This window comes from Apis mellifera, linkage group LG4, assembly GCF_003254395.2.
Source record: "Apis mellifera strain DH4 linkage group LG4, Amel_HAv3.1, whole genome shotgun sequence".
NCBI lineage: Eukaryota > Metazoa > Arthropoda > Insecta > Hymenoptera > Apidae > Apis > Apis mellifera.
This window is the reverse complement of record NC_037641.1, coordinates 10,480,995-10,500,000: the sequence shown is the minus strand read 5'-3', so window position 1 is coordinate 10,500,000 and position 19,006 is coordinate 10,480,995. Positions and strand designations below refer to the sequence as shown.

General features: G+C 33.8%; 1 protein-coding gene across 7 annotated transcripts in view; it reads left to right on the top strand.

Moving 5' to 3' along the window:
• The window catches only part of LOC409697 (filamin-like), a 35,320-nt gene that overhangs the window by 544 nt on the left and 15,770 nt on the right, over positions 1-19,006 (top strand). Inside the window, exons 2-16 of one of the 7 annotated variants that reach the window (XM_026439946.1) lie at positions 2,464-2,822; positions 7,474-7,814; positions 7,938-8,065; positions 8,213-8,227; positions 8,841-8,979; positions 9,564-9,848; positions 10,093-10,412; positions 10,506-10,932; positions 11,069-11,278; positions 11,387-11,774; positions 12,359-12,928; positions 13,388-13,732; positions 13,820-14,424; positions 14,507-14,805; positions 17,005-17,143. In XM_026439946.1, coding sequence (XP_026295731.1) covers positions 2,464-2,822; positions 7,474-7,814; positions 7,938-8,065; positions 8,213-8,227; positions 8,841-8,979; positions 9,564-9,848; positions 10,093-10,412; positions 10,506-10,932; positions 11,069-11,278; positions 11,387-11,774; positions 12,359-12,928; positions 13,388-13,732; positions 13,820-14,424; positions 14,507-14,805; positions 17,005-17,143 — 4,570 coding nt within the window. 7 annotated transcript variants of the gene reach the window in all.

The window sequence follows — 19,006 nt, the reverse complement described above, 5'->3', positions numbered from 1 at the left end:
ATCTCTTTCTTTTTTTTTCAAGGATCGTGTAATAATGATAATCATTGGACAATGATTATTTATTTATATTTTATTTATTTATTAATACTTGATTTTAATCCATGATTTCATTTTGATTCTGCTCTAAAGTTTTTGCCTCCTGTGCAAAGATTTTTTAATAATTTTCCAGTGTTCTTTCATTGCTCTCTCTCAATGTAATATTTTTTGAAAAGATTCTAATTATTCCATAAATTGAACTAATTCAGGGAAAAATTATATATATTGGTTGGGAAGGAAATTCTTAAGATTTATAACGCATACATAAATATTATTAAAGCATACAAACGATAATGATTGATTAAATATATTCATTGTTTACTTTGTTAAATTATACAAATCTTATAAAACCTTATAAAATCTTATAAAATCTATCATGAGTAATTATTTACATTATATATCTATATTTTATATTTTTAGGATATTTCTTCTACCCGTTTTTGGAATCAAATTTTTTTTTGTAATAAAAGGATTAGAAAAAAGTGGAATAATAATAATTTTTTGCAATATCATATGCAATAGTATTTCGGAAGATGTTCAGTTGCCAGATTTCGAAACTTTCTACGTTATTATTTCTATCATTATAGAATTAGTTGCAGCACGCGGTTGCTTGTCACAATGAAATATGTATCGAGTGGAATGAGTCAACCAAAAATGAGAAAATGAGATGTTTGTCTACATATTTTCTTCTTTTATCTCTTTATTAAATTCTCTTTTATCTTTATTTTCAATACTTTCAGCATTTTTTAAAAGTTCAAATAGAATTAATCATGCATGCTGTTAATTAATTACGAATTTTAAAAATATAAGTTTCATAATGTTTGTGTCATTATTACAACAAATATGCGATAATTATACATCCGTATATAAAATAATAATTTCATAATTTCCTGATCCTCGTATCTAATGCTTTCAATAATTTCTATGTAATAAATAGATTTAATCTTAAATGGATCGTATGTAATTCGTTCCCTTCATATCAGTGATAAAAAAAGTAAAGTGTAATAAATTAGTAATTCTCGAGAGCAAAAAGAAAATTGTCAAAATTAATTTTGCAATTGAAAATAATTTATCAACAATTTATTTTGAACGATCAACTTAATTCTTATTTGTAAGTTGGAAAGGAACGTAAGATTCGTGGCTAAAACTGGAATCTTTTCGGAAAAGGAAGAAGAAGGTGACTATTCCATGAAAGGAATCCGTGCTGCGATACTTACTATATCGGATGTTATTCATTGCCTACGTAATATCAAGTATTCTTTTTAAAATTATTACTCAGTTATATGACATGCGTGTAGATATGTATTTGTATATACATATATCAAATCATTTAATAATCCTTTTTTTTTTATGATTTGTCAATAATTATAAACATGGTTAATATCGTGATTTGCTTTTTCTTTCATTCACCTCTCATCTTATTAATAATAAAACATTAGGAAGGAAAAGAAATTATCGATATATCATTATATTATCAACTTTTTATTCTTTCTTTGATTAATATTATTTTACGTTAAATGACAATAATATCTTATTTTCTCGAATAGAAATTGATTGATTAATTTTATCTTGAAAAACTTTTAAAAACAAAATATCAACATGACAAGAAATCAATTATTTATTTTAATCTATGTTTAAAAATATCTACAAATATAATTGTTACAAGATAAAAAATATATATATGTGTATTATATTTAATAATGAAAGGAACATCGTGTAGAAAAAAATTTTTATTCCGTGTCTTCAATTTATTTTTCCAAAGAGGAAAATTGGTGTTAAAAATATTTCTCTGTCGTTTCAAGTAATAAGCAAAAATACCGCTTACAAAAGTCGCGTAGTTGCAAGAAAAATCATAACACGGTGTTCGATAGTTTCTTCACTGTTGCATCGCCTAGCATTTTTGCCGACATGTATCACCATGCATACTGAAATACAATATATATATATATATATATATATATATATATATATATATATATATATATATATATATATATATTTGACTACAAAATTATCCCATCACAGATATCCATGCGCTTTATATTAAATTATATTTAAAAAAAAAACGAGAACATTCGATATAAATGCAATACAAATATATATATCCAATACAAATATTTATTACTTTATTCTTCAATTCAACATTCTATTAATTAAAATGCAATTATTATAGTTTTTTGAAATCAATTACCTATATATTTAATTTTACGCAAAAAAGGATCAAATACCTAATGTGGTCGGATACTTTTGTGATCATCCTCAAGAAACACACACACACACACAAACACACAAGAGGAGATAAAGTAGAAAGAGAAAAGTAACAGACTCGGGTAGGAGAGGGGAGGACATTGAGCGGGAACGTGTGAACGCACACAAGGTAAATACCACCACCATAGCGCTCACCTTTACCAATGTCGTGTCCCGTAGGAGCGAGCCGGCCGATAAAATGTGCGAGAACGATAAGTCAGTCAAGTGCGAGAACGCAGAGGAAGAGGACGACGACATGTACGAACAAGATTTGCTCGAGGATGCCCAGTGGAAACGGACGCAGCAGAACACGTTCACGAGATGGGCGAACGAGAAGCTGAAAACGGTGAACAGACAGATCGATGATTTGGAATGTGATTTGTCCGATGGCCTTCTGCTGATCAGTTTGATCGAGGTGCTCGCGCAGAAGAAGCTACCGAAGCACAGTCAAAAACCAGTGTTTAGATCACAGAAGTTGGAGAATGTGTCGGTGGCATTGAAATTTTTGGACGACGAGGGGATAAGGATCGTTAATATCGGTGAGTGGTCACCAATCGTATCTTCCCTTTCATTCTATTCAATACTCGTCCTCGGTTTCGTTTTCGTTCCCCGTTTTCGCGGTTAAACTATTCCATTCGTTCGAATCGCTACCGCCATAAAAAGTCTATCTGTTTTCTCTTCTCTCTTCTACCTTCTCTTTGGAGGAACGAGGGAACGAAAAGAAACAAAATGAGAAGAGAGAGGGGAAAAAAAATAAGAAAGAGGGCCAAGACGTTTTTCTTAGAAATTTAGTTTAGTAAAGTGAAATTCGAGGCGAATGATTTTTTTTTTTTCTTTCTTTTCTCACGTTGTGTGCATACATTTTAGTTACGTTATTTGGACGAAATATACGCGTTTTAGTTGTTAAATTCACATTTTTATTGACTCGTGTCAAAGTTTTAACAGTTGTTTGTTTTGTTCAATATAAATATTTCATTGACATTGAATGTTTAATAGAAAAAAAACGTATTGGAATTTATGTTTTGATCATAATTATGTTTATAGTGTAAAAATATGCTTCTGTATTATTTCATTATTGTAATTTATCACCTTAGTTCCGCGGGATGTTAATACTGTTTATAAACACGCTATTAAGTAAGATTTGCTTGGAGCATAGCTTAAAATATCAGTTATTGTCGATTATTATCGAGAAAAGGAAATTATTAAATTTAAGAGGCAATTACGAGGTTCGAGTTAGTTGTAAAGAAAAAAATGATGTCTTTGGAAGAAAAACTGGATAATCAAAAAATTTATTCAAAAATTTCTCAGAACAATCTTGTTTTTGGTAAAAAATTTAAAAGACGATGAAATCAATTTCAATGCCATTAATTTAATTGCTGAATATATTTTGCTTTCCTATTATCAATCCTATTATCAAAAAATTCATGAATTAGTTCATGAGTTCATGAGCATAATTTTAAATGAGATTGTTTGTTATTTTATATCATTTTATTTTATATCAATCATAGCTAAATAAAGTACTTAAATCATGGTAAAGATAATGGATTATGTATTAGTGATAGTATTGTTATTGTAATCTATATAAATATTTCAAATTTTGCAACATTCATTGCAAAATATTGGATCTTTAATTCAATTATAATTTATTTAGTTAAAAAAAATTTAATTTAAAAAATCTGGAATATCGTTTTATATTACTTCATATAGTCAAAAGAAAAAACTATTATACTATTTAATATAATAATAATAGTTAAGAGATTGTTTAATATTCTGACTTAAAAGAAAATTAATTTTATTGTATTGACTTTAATAGCTTTTATTCAAAAAATGATTATTACAAATTTTACTTTTAAAATTGCTGTTAATTACTTATAAATTTGTATAGTTTAATTATAAATTGTAAAGTGTGTTTGAAAAAGAAAATTGATATTTCTGTGGATATATATATCTTATCTACATATTTTATAATGATATAATCTTTATTTATAAAATGATTATAAATATAGAATAATTCACAACAATTTATTTTTAATTGGAATTATAATTATCAATTATTAATACTCAAATTTTTTTAATTCCATTTTTTTGTAATTACATTCCAAGAAAAAAATTTTTCATAAATCATTTTTGAATGAATCATCAGCTATTTTTTGAAAGGAATATAAATCTTGAGGATGAACTGATAATTAATATAATTAGGCACGTTTTTATCATTTTAAAAAATTTTATTTGATATAAATATGATATTAAAAATTCTTATATTTTAGCGAGTAATGACTAGATGATAATAAGAAAAAATATTTTTAAAAGTACTTTTACATGGTTCACGATGATAAAGTGAAGAGGATGCATTCTTGAATGACCAATATGAAATTGAAAATGTGTGTCTGATAAACAAAATCGATATCATTTAAATGGATAATAATCAAGTAAAGACAGATTAGAGAAATGATTTAATTAATAATAAAATTTTATGATATCATAATGTAGTAAATATTAAGTCATAAATCAAACTATATTACTTTTTTAAGTATGATTAGATTAATTTAGTTCAAAATCTATTAATAATATTGTTCTCATAAATATTCTTGAAAACCTGAGAGAGAGAGAGAGAGAGAGAGAGAGAGAGAGAGAGAGAGAGAGAGAAAGTAGGCATGCAGACAGGCAGTCGTAGATGAGGTGAAGGTCATATTTGCTCAGATACAAAGCGGGACGTCATCCTCGGTTTCGTTTTACCTACCAAAATTATTTTTTTGATAAGATACTCTTCTCTTAAAAGGGAAAAAAATTTAACGAAAATTTTTTGAACGTTAGTTAAATTATATAATATATAATTGGCATTTTTATATATTTTATAAATTCTTTTATTTAAATTTAAAGATGTGTAATTCATTGAAAAGTTCATAATACATATTTTCAAATTATCTCTTAAAAATGATAAATCATAAATAATACATATTTTTTTCATTTTATACGTAATTTATCAAACATTCTCAATACATCTATCACGGTATAAAATGTTTTATTCGTTTGGCTTCGTACACGTTGTACATCCGTAATAAAATTAAAATTAAATTAAATTAAATTTATTTATTATTTAATATCAATCCTTTCATTCATTAGAAAAAAATTTATAAAAATAATCTTATAATAACAATGTTCTGAATTATTTAAGAAAAAAAATTGATATATCACTCGATATATATATATTTTTTATTTATAATATAAAAATCCAAGAAAATTGATCATTTGAACGTGTCGAGTTGTCGATCGCACTCTTTCTCGAGCGCCCATGACGTTTTCCTCGACCGTATTCCACTGCGAGTTTAGACGATGACGTCACTGATGGCTAACCGGTTACGTCATTGAATTCAACGTGCATTAGGTGCCCGTGTAGGAGATAATTTCCAACTGTATCACCGATCGTGCTCTCTGTATTTTTTTTTTTTTTTTTTTTTTTTTCAAATTTTTAAAGACGAATGTCAAGAAATGAATTAAATAACATTTGTTATCGCGATTGTAAAAATTACTGATAACGTGTTTACTTATATTAAAAGATTTCTTGTATCATCAAATTTGCAATTGAAATGGATTATATGTAAATAGATTAGTATAAATGCATAACAGATTTTTTTTTTTCTCCTGTGATTTATCACTAGGTGATTCCAACATATTACACCTATGTGCATGGATCTAAATTGCTTTTAATATAATTTCGCTCCCACAAATATACTCATCATCATTATACCGGATCTGTGTAAATGACAGCGTAACGCGAGATGTTCCATTGTGTACAATATGAATAGAATTTTTTTCGAAATTGAAGTCTATTGTAATGTGCACGATGTACATATAATTTTCACTTTTATTTTATCCGATTATAACTCGTAATTATTTTCTGCTTTATTTTTTCTAATTTGATTAATTTTTTGCCTCTCATCTTCAAGATATTACATACTTAAATGTAGTAAGCGTAAGTGTATAACGTTTCAATTAACTGGAAAGGAAAGATGATACGCTATATATCACATTCGAAGATGCGAAGAAAGAATTGTTATCTAATTTTAATCGAACTAACAATGCTGCGAATGTGTTTTACTAAAAATAAATTTAGTAAGATACCCGCGTTAAACGGTTAGAGTTGAAGTTGCCAAATTTGATTAAAGCGAATGCAATTGCCGTGGAATTAAATCAAATATGACTTCGGTTATTCGGATATCTAATAATATCATCGGTGAGGAGTTACGGGTTACCCGAAATAGTCGGATGAATCGTTTTTAATACGCTTAAATAATCAATCTTTCTTTCCTTCCGTTTCATTATCTGGATGAGGGAAATAAAATTAAAGTGGTAATAATATAATCATAATCTGATTTGATATTTAAGTCTAATTGAAAAATTCGTTCATGCTATAAAATCCGTTCATTTCGTGTTGATTATAATAAGTAGCGCGAGTTGCAAGTTGGAAGATGGTTCAAGGTCTAGTTGCTTATTATGTTGCACTATGTTCGAGTATGTGATAAACATTGAGATGATTCATCGTTGTTGATAAAAATTGAAATGCGATTAAGAGAATTTGCGAATGAAGTAATCATAAATATTGATTACACGTAACTCCCTATTACGATATAATTATATTAATATCATAGACGTTAAATAAGACAACAATTCGAGCTTTGATTTACGATCACGTAATAGAGTTGCACTCTTCATCTATGATTAATCAACTGAATAACTTTCATATATATATATATTATATTACATTATATCATATATATATATAATATTTAGAACAATGCATATTTCACTTCAATGTTTCCCCGAGTATCTCTTTTTGAGTTAAAAAGAGCGAAGAATTTATATAATATATTTTTTATTATCAATTCTAAATTTTCTCAATTATTATTTTTTTTTTTTATTTCTTCCTTCACATTAAACTTAATTTATTTTTTTTCTCGGAACGAGCGTTGATTCATTTCTACGTGTAAGCGTTATTTCTCAGCCGTGGTATCATTATATAGTTATTCCGTAAATGCAAGAATTACATATGTATATTTCAGATTATAATATTTTACAAAAAAAAAAAAAAAATAATAACTCGAAATCTTTTTCTTCTTCTTCTTCTTCTTCTTCGAATTCTCGTTCACTTTTAAATCAAACTCATCTCTTTTCTGTGAAATAATTTTACAGATTCGTCGGACATCGTCGATTCGAAATTAAAGTTAATTCTGGGCCTAATATGGACGTTAATTTTACATTATTCGATATCGATGCCTCTGTGGAACGGGGAGGAGGTGTCCCAGTCCGAGGGGCCGAAGCAAAGGCTGATCAGTTGGATAAAGAGCAAGGTCCCAGAATTACAGATCAATAATTTTACCACCGATTGGAACGATGGCCGTGCGATCGGTGCTTTGGTCGACGGAGTCGCATCTGGCCTCTGCCCCGATTGGCCGAATTGGAATAAAGCTGATGCAATTCAAAATGCGTCCGAAGCGATGCAATTGGCCGATGATTGGTTGAATATACCTCAGGTAAACGATAATTTGTTCCGTTGTTCCTCAAAGTTGAAATGTTGCGCGAGGAGGAAAAAAAATATATGAATCGAGAAGGAATCGAGGATCCTCCTTTTTGTTCATCCCATCTTTTTCACGCAGCTTATCAAACCAGAGGAAATGGTTAATCCGAATATAGACGAGATGTCGATGATGACGTATCTTAGTCAATACCCGAACGCGAAATTGAAGCCTGGGGCACCTCTTCGACCACGCGCCAATAGGAACAGGTATGCAAATTAAATCGATTAATTTGTAACTTGGATAAGTTTCAACGAAAAAATCCAGATAAACGATTCGTAGATAGAATTTCGTAGTTGAAAATGGGAAAAAATTGATCGTATGATTAATGAATCTATTTTGTTTTCCGATTCCAGTATCCCGCCACCGCGGTAAGTTGCGTAGACATCGTGTTTTGACGTTTCTTTTTTTTCTTTCTTTTCTTTCTTTTTTTTTCTTTTTATAGCTGTTTACACTTTTGTCACACAATTAATAATTACACACAGTTTGATCACACGCAATTAATTCCTAACTATTATTCGATTAAAATATTGTAATAATGTTCTTGTAGTTCTTACGCATTAGACAGTCATATCTTGTTGTTGTCGTCCATTTTGTTCTAATCAAACTCGCCTTAACTCGTCTTAGTAATAGATCGAAGCAAGAATTTTATTTCTCTTTTTATTTATATATTAATTTATTACATGGATAATAAATATGTGTTAAAAAAAAAATCTTTCTTTTATATTTTCAATGTCATCTTTATTCCTTTATTTATTTATTTTTAATTAAGAATATGTCTTCATTATTAAAAATTACTGTAAAAAAGTATAAATTATTGTTTAGAAATTACAATCATAAATTTTGTAGCTATTCTTTACAAATTGAATATAATTTTGCTCCATCTAAGTAATGTTTCTTGCTTTATTTTATTTGAAATAGGAATTAGTTTCGAGATAAAGTTGTTAATGTTAATTTTTACTTATGATATAATTTTTGATTTAGAGTACGTGCTTATGGGCCTGGTATTGAACCAACCGGTCCGGTTATAGGAGCACCGGCTAACTTTACCGTCGAAACGTTTTCTGCTGGTAAAGGGGATGTTGACGTCATCGTAGAAGATCCTGAAGGAAACAGAATACCGGTAAGAATATAACTTGTTACGTCATGGAATTAATTATTTCACTGTTTAAAAAATTTTGACGTCCTATTATTCTTATTATTTCTTTCATTATGTCAGCGAGCATGTATTTATCACGTAATAATATGGTTAACCACCATTCAGGAAACCTGTACGTTCGTTCATCTAATCGCAACTGAATTAGATATAAACCAGGATGCGGATGACGTAATAGTTAATTTTGTAATATTCTTATTCATTTCTTTCTTTCTACGGTTGTTTCACGAAATTATTTTATTATTATTATTTAAAAAGTCATGCTTGAAAGGGGAGAAATACACAATTTACTTAATTGAAAACGTATCATTGTTTTAACACGAACGTTCAAAATGTAAACAATTAAAACCGTTCAAATTACAATTCTGGCACGTGTGATTTAATTGTCAAGTCAATCACACGTTGGCACGTACACGTTTCTCTAGAAGAAAGAACGCATAAATTATATGACCAACAACTAATTGTCAGATTTTTCAAATAAACGCGTGGCCAAACTTGTATAATTGAATCTGTGTTTTTCTTTTTTTTAAATAATCGTATTCTTCTCGAAGGTGGACGTGAGATTCAACAAGGACAAAAACCTCACCTATTCCGTGTCGTATACCCCGAAGAAGGAAGGGCCGCACGCGATAAAAGTGCTATTCGCTGGGAGGGAAATACCGAAGAGTCCTTATACGGTGAACGTGGAGGCAAAGGGAGGGGATCCCGGTAAGGTTACGACAAGTGGGCCGGGATTACAGCCAGAGGGAGTTATGGCGAACAGACCCACTTACTTCGATATCTTCACAAAGGCCGCTGGACGCGGTGTGCCGGAAGTTATCATCCTGAACGCGCAGGTAAAACAACGATTACTGTAACAGAAACAAGGGAAATTATTTAAAACGCTTTCATTCGAAATTATTCACGAAATTATTTTATTATTATTATTTAAAAAGTCATGCTTGAAAGTGGAGAAATACACAATTTACTTAATTGAAAGCGTATCATTGTTTTAACACGAACGTTTAAAATGTAAACAATTAAAACCGTTCAAATTTCATTCGAAAGTATTTGAAAAAACGACGAAAATTATTTTCAAAGGAATCGGAGACGATGGTGCCAGTGAGATTGCGGCAACCTTTGCCAGAAGTGTGGGCATGCGAGTACACTGCCCCCAAGAAAGGCTCGTATTCCGTAAATGTGTTCTTTGCCGGAAAACCGATACCCGGAAGTCCTTTCAACGTTAAAGTAGGCTCAGTCTCGGACACGAAAAAGTGCAAAGCCTATGGACGAGGCTTGTTACCGAACGGGGTTCGCGTCCAAGACGATGCGGATTTCGTTATCGTGACGAACGACACGACAGGGGACGACCTGCCCATAGTTAAGATCATCGGTCCAGGAGGGATTAATCAACCTGTACAGTGAGTCATTATTCGCTTCTTCTACCGATTATTTCTTTGAATAACGACCAATAATTTGGAGATAAAGGACGTATCGACGTATCGACGTTTCAGCATGACCAAAGTCGATCAGAAGACGCACAAGTGCAACTACATGCCGAACAAAGAGGGGAGGTACGTGGTGATGATCACGTACGGCGGGAAGGAAATTTCCAAGTCGCCTTTCGAGGTGAACGTCGGCCCTTACAAGGACTCGTCGATCAGGGTGTGGGGCCCGGGGTTGCGCACCGGGATCGTCAATCACACGGCCAAATTTTTCATCGACGCGAAGAAGGAGAACGCCGGCCTCGGGTTCGCGATCGAAGGCCCATCCGAGGCGAAAATATTTTGCCAGGACAACGGGAATGGAACCGGCGTTATATCTTATCTGCCAACCGCCCCCGGCCAATACGCGGTCCGCATATCGTGCGACGGCGAGGACATACCCAAGTCACCCTACATCGTCGACATTTTACCGAAAGGTGACTTCGATCCTGACAAGGTTCGATTTTACGATACTCCCTACGATATTTAATAACACAAAGAAAAATGAAATATAATTTCATTTCATTAAGAAAAGAATTATACAATTTTTCTAAATTGAGAAATCGAGAAACTTAACTGCTATCGTATCACAGGTTGAGGTGTACGGTCCGGGAGTGGAATCTTTGCTCAGCGGGAAACCAACGAATTTTACCGTGGACGTGAGAAAAGCTGGCCAAGCACCTTTGGAAGTGATCGTTCAGGACGGGGACGGGAGAGACGTGCCCGTTCGTCTGGAGGACAAGCACGATGGAACGGTCCAGTGTCATTACACCCCTGTATCCAATTCGGATCACGTTGTAATGGTGAGAAGAAGGAAGAAACTTATATTCAAGAATAGCTGCAAAATTGCACATCGTATTTAATTAATGAGAATAGAGAACGCGTAGAATATGTTGGAAATTTGTTTGCAGGTGGTGTACGGAGGGGTGGCGACAAAGTACTCTCCTTACAGAGTGAAAGTGGAGGGGCTCGTTAATCCTTCGATGGTGACGGCTTACGGGCCCGGGCTGGAGAAAGGGGTGAAGTCGAACGTGCCCACCCATTTCACCGTGAATTGCCGCGATGGCGGGCCGGGCGAGCTTCGGGTGAGCATCAAGGACGGCGAGGAGAAGGAGATTCCGTTCTCGGTCACCGACAACAAGGACGGCACGTACACTGTCACGTACGTGGCAAGGGAGCCAGGCGCCTGCGTCGTAAATTTGAATTACGGGGGCGTCAATATACCCCAATCCCCCATAAAGGTTAACGTGCAATCGAGCGTCGACGTATCGAAGGTCAAAGTGGACGATCTTGCGCGAAGTAAGTTGAAGAAATAATCTATTTCTCTGTTCACAATCAGTTACAGTTTTAATTGTTTGAGAAAGAATCGTTTAGAACTCGGCGATAATGGGGGAAAATTTAATTTAGCTACGGATAAAGTTGTTAAAGTTCCATGAGTTATTGTTTAAAACATAATAATAATCGCGAATAATCGTATAGTTACCATGAAAAAGCGGATCGACGATAATGGCTACGAATAAAATGTAATTACTCGAGCATTTTAACGAGTAGTAATTATTTTAAGGAAACTTTATTCGTAATTTTTCAACTCGGTTAGAATTAAACATTTATATAAATCAAACTTTTCACCCAGGATATTTTTGAACAGGAAAAAGTTCAAATTTACACGCACATTTTATTTTTACTCGAAATCATCGCGTCCAACTTGTGTCACACAATTGTCTCTATCGAAACAATAACAACGAAATAACAATCGAAGTATAAAAAGAAAGAATCCAACGATATTTATTAAATATCCAAAGACGTATTTATTATACTCGAGCACAAATTCGGAAAGGAGAAAAGTTGAAACTGAATTGGAAACTGAATCCATGTCCATCCAGCCGCTCCTGTGAACAGCTTGCAGCAATTCCGCGTATTGACCCAGGAAGCGGGCAGGCCGGCGGACTTTCAGGTGACGATCACGGCTCCGTCGGGGAATCGCGTCAAGGCCCACGTGGTCCCGACCCACGAGGGTTACCTGGTCAATTTCACGCCCACGGAGCTCGGCGAATACCTGTTGGCGATCAGTTTCGGCGGCGAGCCTATAACGAACCAGCCGTACCGATTGACCTGCGTGCACGGCTCCGACCCGGAGAAGGTGCGTGCTTCCGGGCCGGGCCTCTCCCACGGGGTGGTGAACAAGCCGGCCGAGTTCGTGATCGACACCCGTGGCGCTGGCCAAGGTAACCTCGGCGTCACCGTCGAGGGCCCATGCGAGGCTGCCATCAATTGCCGCGACAACGGCGACGGCACGTGCTCCGTCGCTTACCTGCCGACCGAGATCGGCGATTACGGTATCAATATCACGTTCAACGAGAAGCACATACCTGGATCGCCGTTCCAGGCGATCGTCGTCAAAGACGTGGACGTGTCGAGGATAAAGGTCACCGGAACCGGGATCCAACCGAACGGTACCGTGTTTGTCGTGTGTTTCAACCGATGTTCACGCCGATTTTGCTTCCCAATTAACAGAGATTTCATTTTTTTTTTCTTTTTCTATAACTATTTTTTTAATAGTACATGGAATGTATCGCCACTTAATTCTTAAACGGCACATTATGCATGCTTTGTGGTATTTTTTTTCGCTTCGTGCTAGAGAAGGCATATGATATGAAGGCATATTGAATTAGATAAAATAGTAATCTAGGGGGATTATCGTCATCCGAAAGTTGAAGTCTTTCGGGAGAAACAAAAGTTTCTCCGATTACTTACCTTATCCCTAAATAGATTTAAATACTTTTCTTTTCGTTTGCAGCAAGAAAACTTAATCGATTAGCGAGCACCGAGTTTTCGATCGTTTGTTTTCTTTTTTTAATTAAAAATTCCTCAAATATGTATCGTTATAATAACAAGTAATTTTTGATTTTCAGGTCCGTGCGTTAATCGTGCAACGGAATTCACGGTGGACGCGCGAGCCCTTGCGAAAGGGAAGAACGAGCTGGACAAAGTTTCGTGCAGGATCAACAATCCGAGCGGGAACACGACCGAGAAAGTGATCGCTCTGCAAAGTGACGGGACGTATTGCGTGAGTTACGTGCCGTTCGAGGAAGGGCCCCACACCATAGACATACGTTACGACAACGTGCCGGTGCCTGGCTCGCCGTTTTCCGTCAACGTTCAATACCGCAGCGACCCGAGCAAGTGCAAAGCGTACGGGCCCGGTTTGGAGAAGGGGTTCGTGAACAAGTACAACGTATTCGTCGTGAACACGAAAGGTAAAAGAGAGGAGGAAATCGCGTGGGATTGAAATCGTTGGACCATCGAGGCGAAAGCGATGATTAATTGTTGTCGACGATGTTCAGATGCTGGAAACGGGGGTTTGGCTATATTGATGGAGGGGGATGACGGTTCGGAGGTGATTTGCAAGGAGAACGACGACGGGACGTGCAAGGTGCAATACTACACGTCGGCGCCCGGCGAATACGAGATATCCATCAAGTTCGCGGAGCAGCACATTCCCGGATCCCCTTTCCAAGTGTTGGTCGTGGACGAGACGCAGGCGAGCAACGTGACCGCTTACGGGGCGGGGCTGGAAACGGTGAGAGAGGGGATACCCACGAAATTCATAGTGAACACGTCGAAGTGCAATTCGGCCCAACTGGATGTAATGCTGAAAACGAACAAGGGCCGCGTTCAAAAGCCGGTGATTAAAAACTGCGGGAACGGTGTATACGAGGTCACGTACCAGCCGCCGGCCGCTGGAAGCAATTTGCAAGTCGGGGTCAATTTCGACGGCGAAAATATACCAGGAAGCCCCTTCAAACCGATAGTTTTGCCCACTGTCGAGCCAAACAAGGTCGTGGTCTCGGGTCCCGGGGTCTCGCCCGTTTGCACCGCCTCCTTCCCCGTCGATTTCATAGTGGACACCTCGAAAGCTGGATACGGGGATCTCGAGGTTCAAGTATTGGTGAGTATCGTGGCAATTTTGGATAACATAACAATCTTTCCTCGAATTTTAAATCGTTTGACGGTTTCTCGTTCTCGTCCAGGGTCCGGATCAAATGCCTCGTAGGGTTGAAATTCAGGATCTCGGGGATGGGAAATACAAGGCGACTTACTTGCCCGACGACTGCGGCCGTTACAAGGTCAACGTGAAGTACGGGGATAAAGAGGTACCCGGGTGCCCGATATTCGTGCAGAGCGTGTCCACCGGAAAAGCCGAGAAATGCAAGATCAAAGAGGGTATTCAACACACTTTGGCTCAAGGCGAAGAGTATTGCATTACTGTGGACACCGAAAATGCGGGACGTGGCGCGGTGACCTGTCGTATACGATCTACTTCTGGAAGGTAAGTATTCAATTTCTGTAAAATTAAATATATGTATCGTTTGAAAAAATTAAAATTAAATTTGTACTATTAGATATCGTATAGATTCATATGTAAAACTATCTTGTTGCGTTAAAACTAGAATACAAAAAATACTTGGTATTGTGTGTTAAAAAAATACGAAAAGAGATTAAAAATTTTGTCATTGAAACTCGCTCAGAATGTAGAGAAAACCGTACCTTTGAAGTCAGTTTTTGATTCGTTCCGATATCTCAAACGGTTGCCGAACTACAAGGATTCAAAGTTTTCACAATGGTTGCACGAAATGTTATGAACGGATCAACGACCTATATTTTTTCTTGGAAATGCGTATTATGTCCTTCCTGGAATCGCGTCTGTCACTTGTCTGGAGTTTTAGGATAGGTCAGTGAGACGAGTGCGATCGAGCGATAAAGACGGAGATATCGAACAATTAAAAAATTACCTTTTTCTTTACACGACTATATCTCGAGAACTAAAAGTCACATCGAGATGAATCAAAAAGCGTTTTAAAGAGGAAGCTTTCGTGTTTCTGATGAGCTTTTATTTATCGATCGAGAGTCATTATCTTCGGAGTTACAGCGGTTCAAAGTTTTCTTAATTTTAATAGGATTGAATTAGATGAACGAGTAAAACCTCGAAAATCGTAAATCGTATTGGAACAAAGGATTTTAGCATTTTAAAAGATTTCTAATGATTGTTCGTTATTCGAAATTATTATTCTTTTTATAGCGGCTCAAAATTTTTGCTAATTTTAATAGGCTTAAGAGAATTTCAAGAAATTTGTATCTTGTATTTACAAAATATTAATATAAAATTGCAGAATATGAAAAATATTGATTTATATGAATTAGTATAATAATTATCTGTGTATTATTAATAAATACTTTTACTTTCATAACATAACGTACATTCAACTAACGCACGTATTTTGAGATTAACGAAGTTAAATCATAAAACTTTCACACAATCTATTGCATTTGAGATATTGATACGTTTATTCTAACTAAATTAGCATTTTGGCACAATGTAGAAAAGACGTCAAGTGTCATTTAAAATGATAGACATAACATATCTCGACACGTCTTATTCAAGAGAAGAGTTGTGATATATTGTGTGGAAATCTTATTATCGATATATTCCATGAAAATTATTTTATTGCTCGTTGAAAATTATTACGTTAAAGTAGAAATTTAATGAATTCTACATGTGTATATATAAATTATCGAGTGTAATATTATTACCGTGTATTCAAATTAATTATAAAGGATTTATAAAGGATTTTATAAATGAATATTTTATATTTTTTTTATATTAAATTGTTTTTTTGTTTTAAAATCGTTTAATATTAATTTTAATACAATTTTAAATATTTTATTTACGAGTATACCTTTGTATTCGAACTTAAAATGTTAGGAGTATCTCTAATGGTCGGCCATAATGTTGAAGAATAGGAAAAATCAATCAAATTTATGATGCAAATCGATATTTTCTGAAAAATCGAACGTTACAATTCGAACAATCTGCTATTATTATATTTATAATTGTTCGTAATTATAAATATAATCGGAAATTTAATTTTTCTTCACGGTGTTATAAAATAATTGATCGTACAAGCACATTTTAAGAAAATACTACGAAATCTTTAATTTTTAAATTATAAAAAAAAGTACATATATCTTCTAGAGATTTAAAATAGGAAATAGCGCAATATAAAACAAAAATCCATGAAAGATCATTTTATTATTGTCGTTTTACGAGGCGTCGGATGGAACGTTCTGCGATTTCTATAAATATAGCTTACATACCAACGGATCCAGAGGCATAGTTAAGAAATCGTATCAAAAGACTCAACATCGATAAATTTACGTTTCAAAAATAAATATCGAGGTCACGGTGAAATTTTTAAAATAAGAGGGAAGGCCCTCCAAGATATTTCTGAGTGAAATGTTCAGTGAAATAGCGTGAGAAGAAGAAATATAGATGGAGAAATAAAGAAGAAATTCGTTCGAAATATTATTTCGAAATTCTATTAAATTGTTTCAAACATTTGAAAGAAACGAAGAGATACTCGGGATATTAGGGAGAGAAGATGAGAGAGATTTTTCAATTTTTCGATCAATTCTTTTTTCCCTTCACCATCAATTTTAATATATGGCGATCTGTTGTTGTACCTTCTAGCGAGGTAGTGGATATCGACATCGAGGACAACGGGGATGGCACGGTGAACATTTATTACACCGTGGCGGATGCCGGTGACTACACTCTCAATATTAAATTTGGTGGTCAACCGGTACCGGAAGGATTTTATACGTTCACAGTAAGTCCACCATTTCTTATTCACTTTATTTCTACCACAATTTCTTTCGCAACAGTTTCTTCTCCTTCTTTTCTTTCTCTGGGAGGATCTTTAAAAATCTATCTCACGCGAGATTTTATCTCCCGCGTGGTTAGAATAGAAAACAGATTACGTTCGCGCGTTTTATCTTTAGAATGTTTTGAAATTTACTCTGCAACTGATATATAATTTAATTTGATCGTTTCTTAGGTTGAATCGGTGAAAGTGGTGAAGTTTTAAAACGATTCGAAACGATTATCGGAAAATATACGATAGAACGATAAGTGGGAGGTACATATATATAATAAAATTTCTACGTTAGAAAATTATTGTTGTTATCGTCTTAACTTTTTTAAATGTAATAAAAATTGCGCATTTCTTTTTCACACGCTACGAGAAAGTAACGTGGTAAACGTAGTTGATTGGGGGAGGGGAAAAAAAGTGTAGCTCGTTTATGATTAATTTTTTTTTTCTTTTTTTTTTTTATATAAAACAGCTATATCGTTTCTCGGTGAAGGGTGGGGCGGCAGGTATCTAACTATAGAGACAAGATATACTGCAGGATATATTGTCGCCTTTAGTTTAGTCTCCAGTGAAACAGTTCACTTCGACGGTTCATTGGAATAGTGTCTGTCATTTTGACATTACTCATCGTCGATCTTTCATCTTATGTGAAGTTTCTAACGTTCCGTCCAAGTGCTTTATTTAAGCACTGTCTATTTTGCAACAGAATCACGCGAACGAAGTTTCGATTTCAGTATCAAGTTTAACGAAGAAAATTTAAGTAAGTAAGTATCCATTGACGCGTAGAAAAAAGAAAGAAAGAAAAAAAATAGAAGTTCGATCGAGAATTTTTATTGAATGATTTAATATTTTAAAACAATCACGTTTATCACGTTTGAGGAGTCTATTCGATAATGAAATATACGATATAAATTTATATTTATATTTATAGATATATTGTTTTGATTTGATTTCTTTTAAAAATATTGAATTTTGAATTCGTATTTAAAATCTTTCGAAAAGTGGAAGTATTCTTCGCGAGAAACTGGACTGGATTTATACAAATTTTATTTGTAAACTAATCTAAATCTGGCCTCCATTCGAAGTAGTGCACTTCTGCACGATGATACCAGCTCTATCAACCTCTGCTCTATATACCTCTCGAATACGTTTTCAAAAAACATCGTTTGTAATATTCTTCTTTTCTCTCTTTCTTTATTTTTTTTTCTTACGTAAATTTATTAAAATACATCGAGGAATGTGGCTCTATATAATTGGACGATAAAATGATTGAAACACGTTTACGAGAGGGCATTGATATATTACGTAGTTTGAAACGAAAACAATTGCTCTTTCACTTTTTATACGTATTTCGAGATAATTAACGAATTTACCTTAGCAGCACGTTCTGACAAACGTCCAAACATTTATATTGGTGACATTTATATATTTTTATATTTAAATCGTCGTCGTTAATTCGATATAAAGAATATGCCAAAAAAATAAATTTCATGAAAAATCGGATACAATTCTCGAGAGCATCAATTACTTCATTTTTCATTATAATTTTTTATAAATTATAGAAATTTAGTAAAAAAATTGTAAGATATAAAAAAAGCACAAAAGTTTTTAATGAAAATGTTTAAAAAGAAAAATCTTTCAAAAATTTAAAAGAACTTAAATAAGAAAATTTTTCGAATGATCTTTTTACTATCTTAATTCTTTTTCCAAGCTATAAAATTTCCCCAAACGAGATATAAAATGTAACGTACTTGCCTTCTTTTTAAATTTTTCAAGCTTAATTAAAAATAAATACTCGACACAAATTAATTTACATTTGTT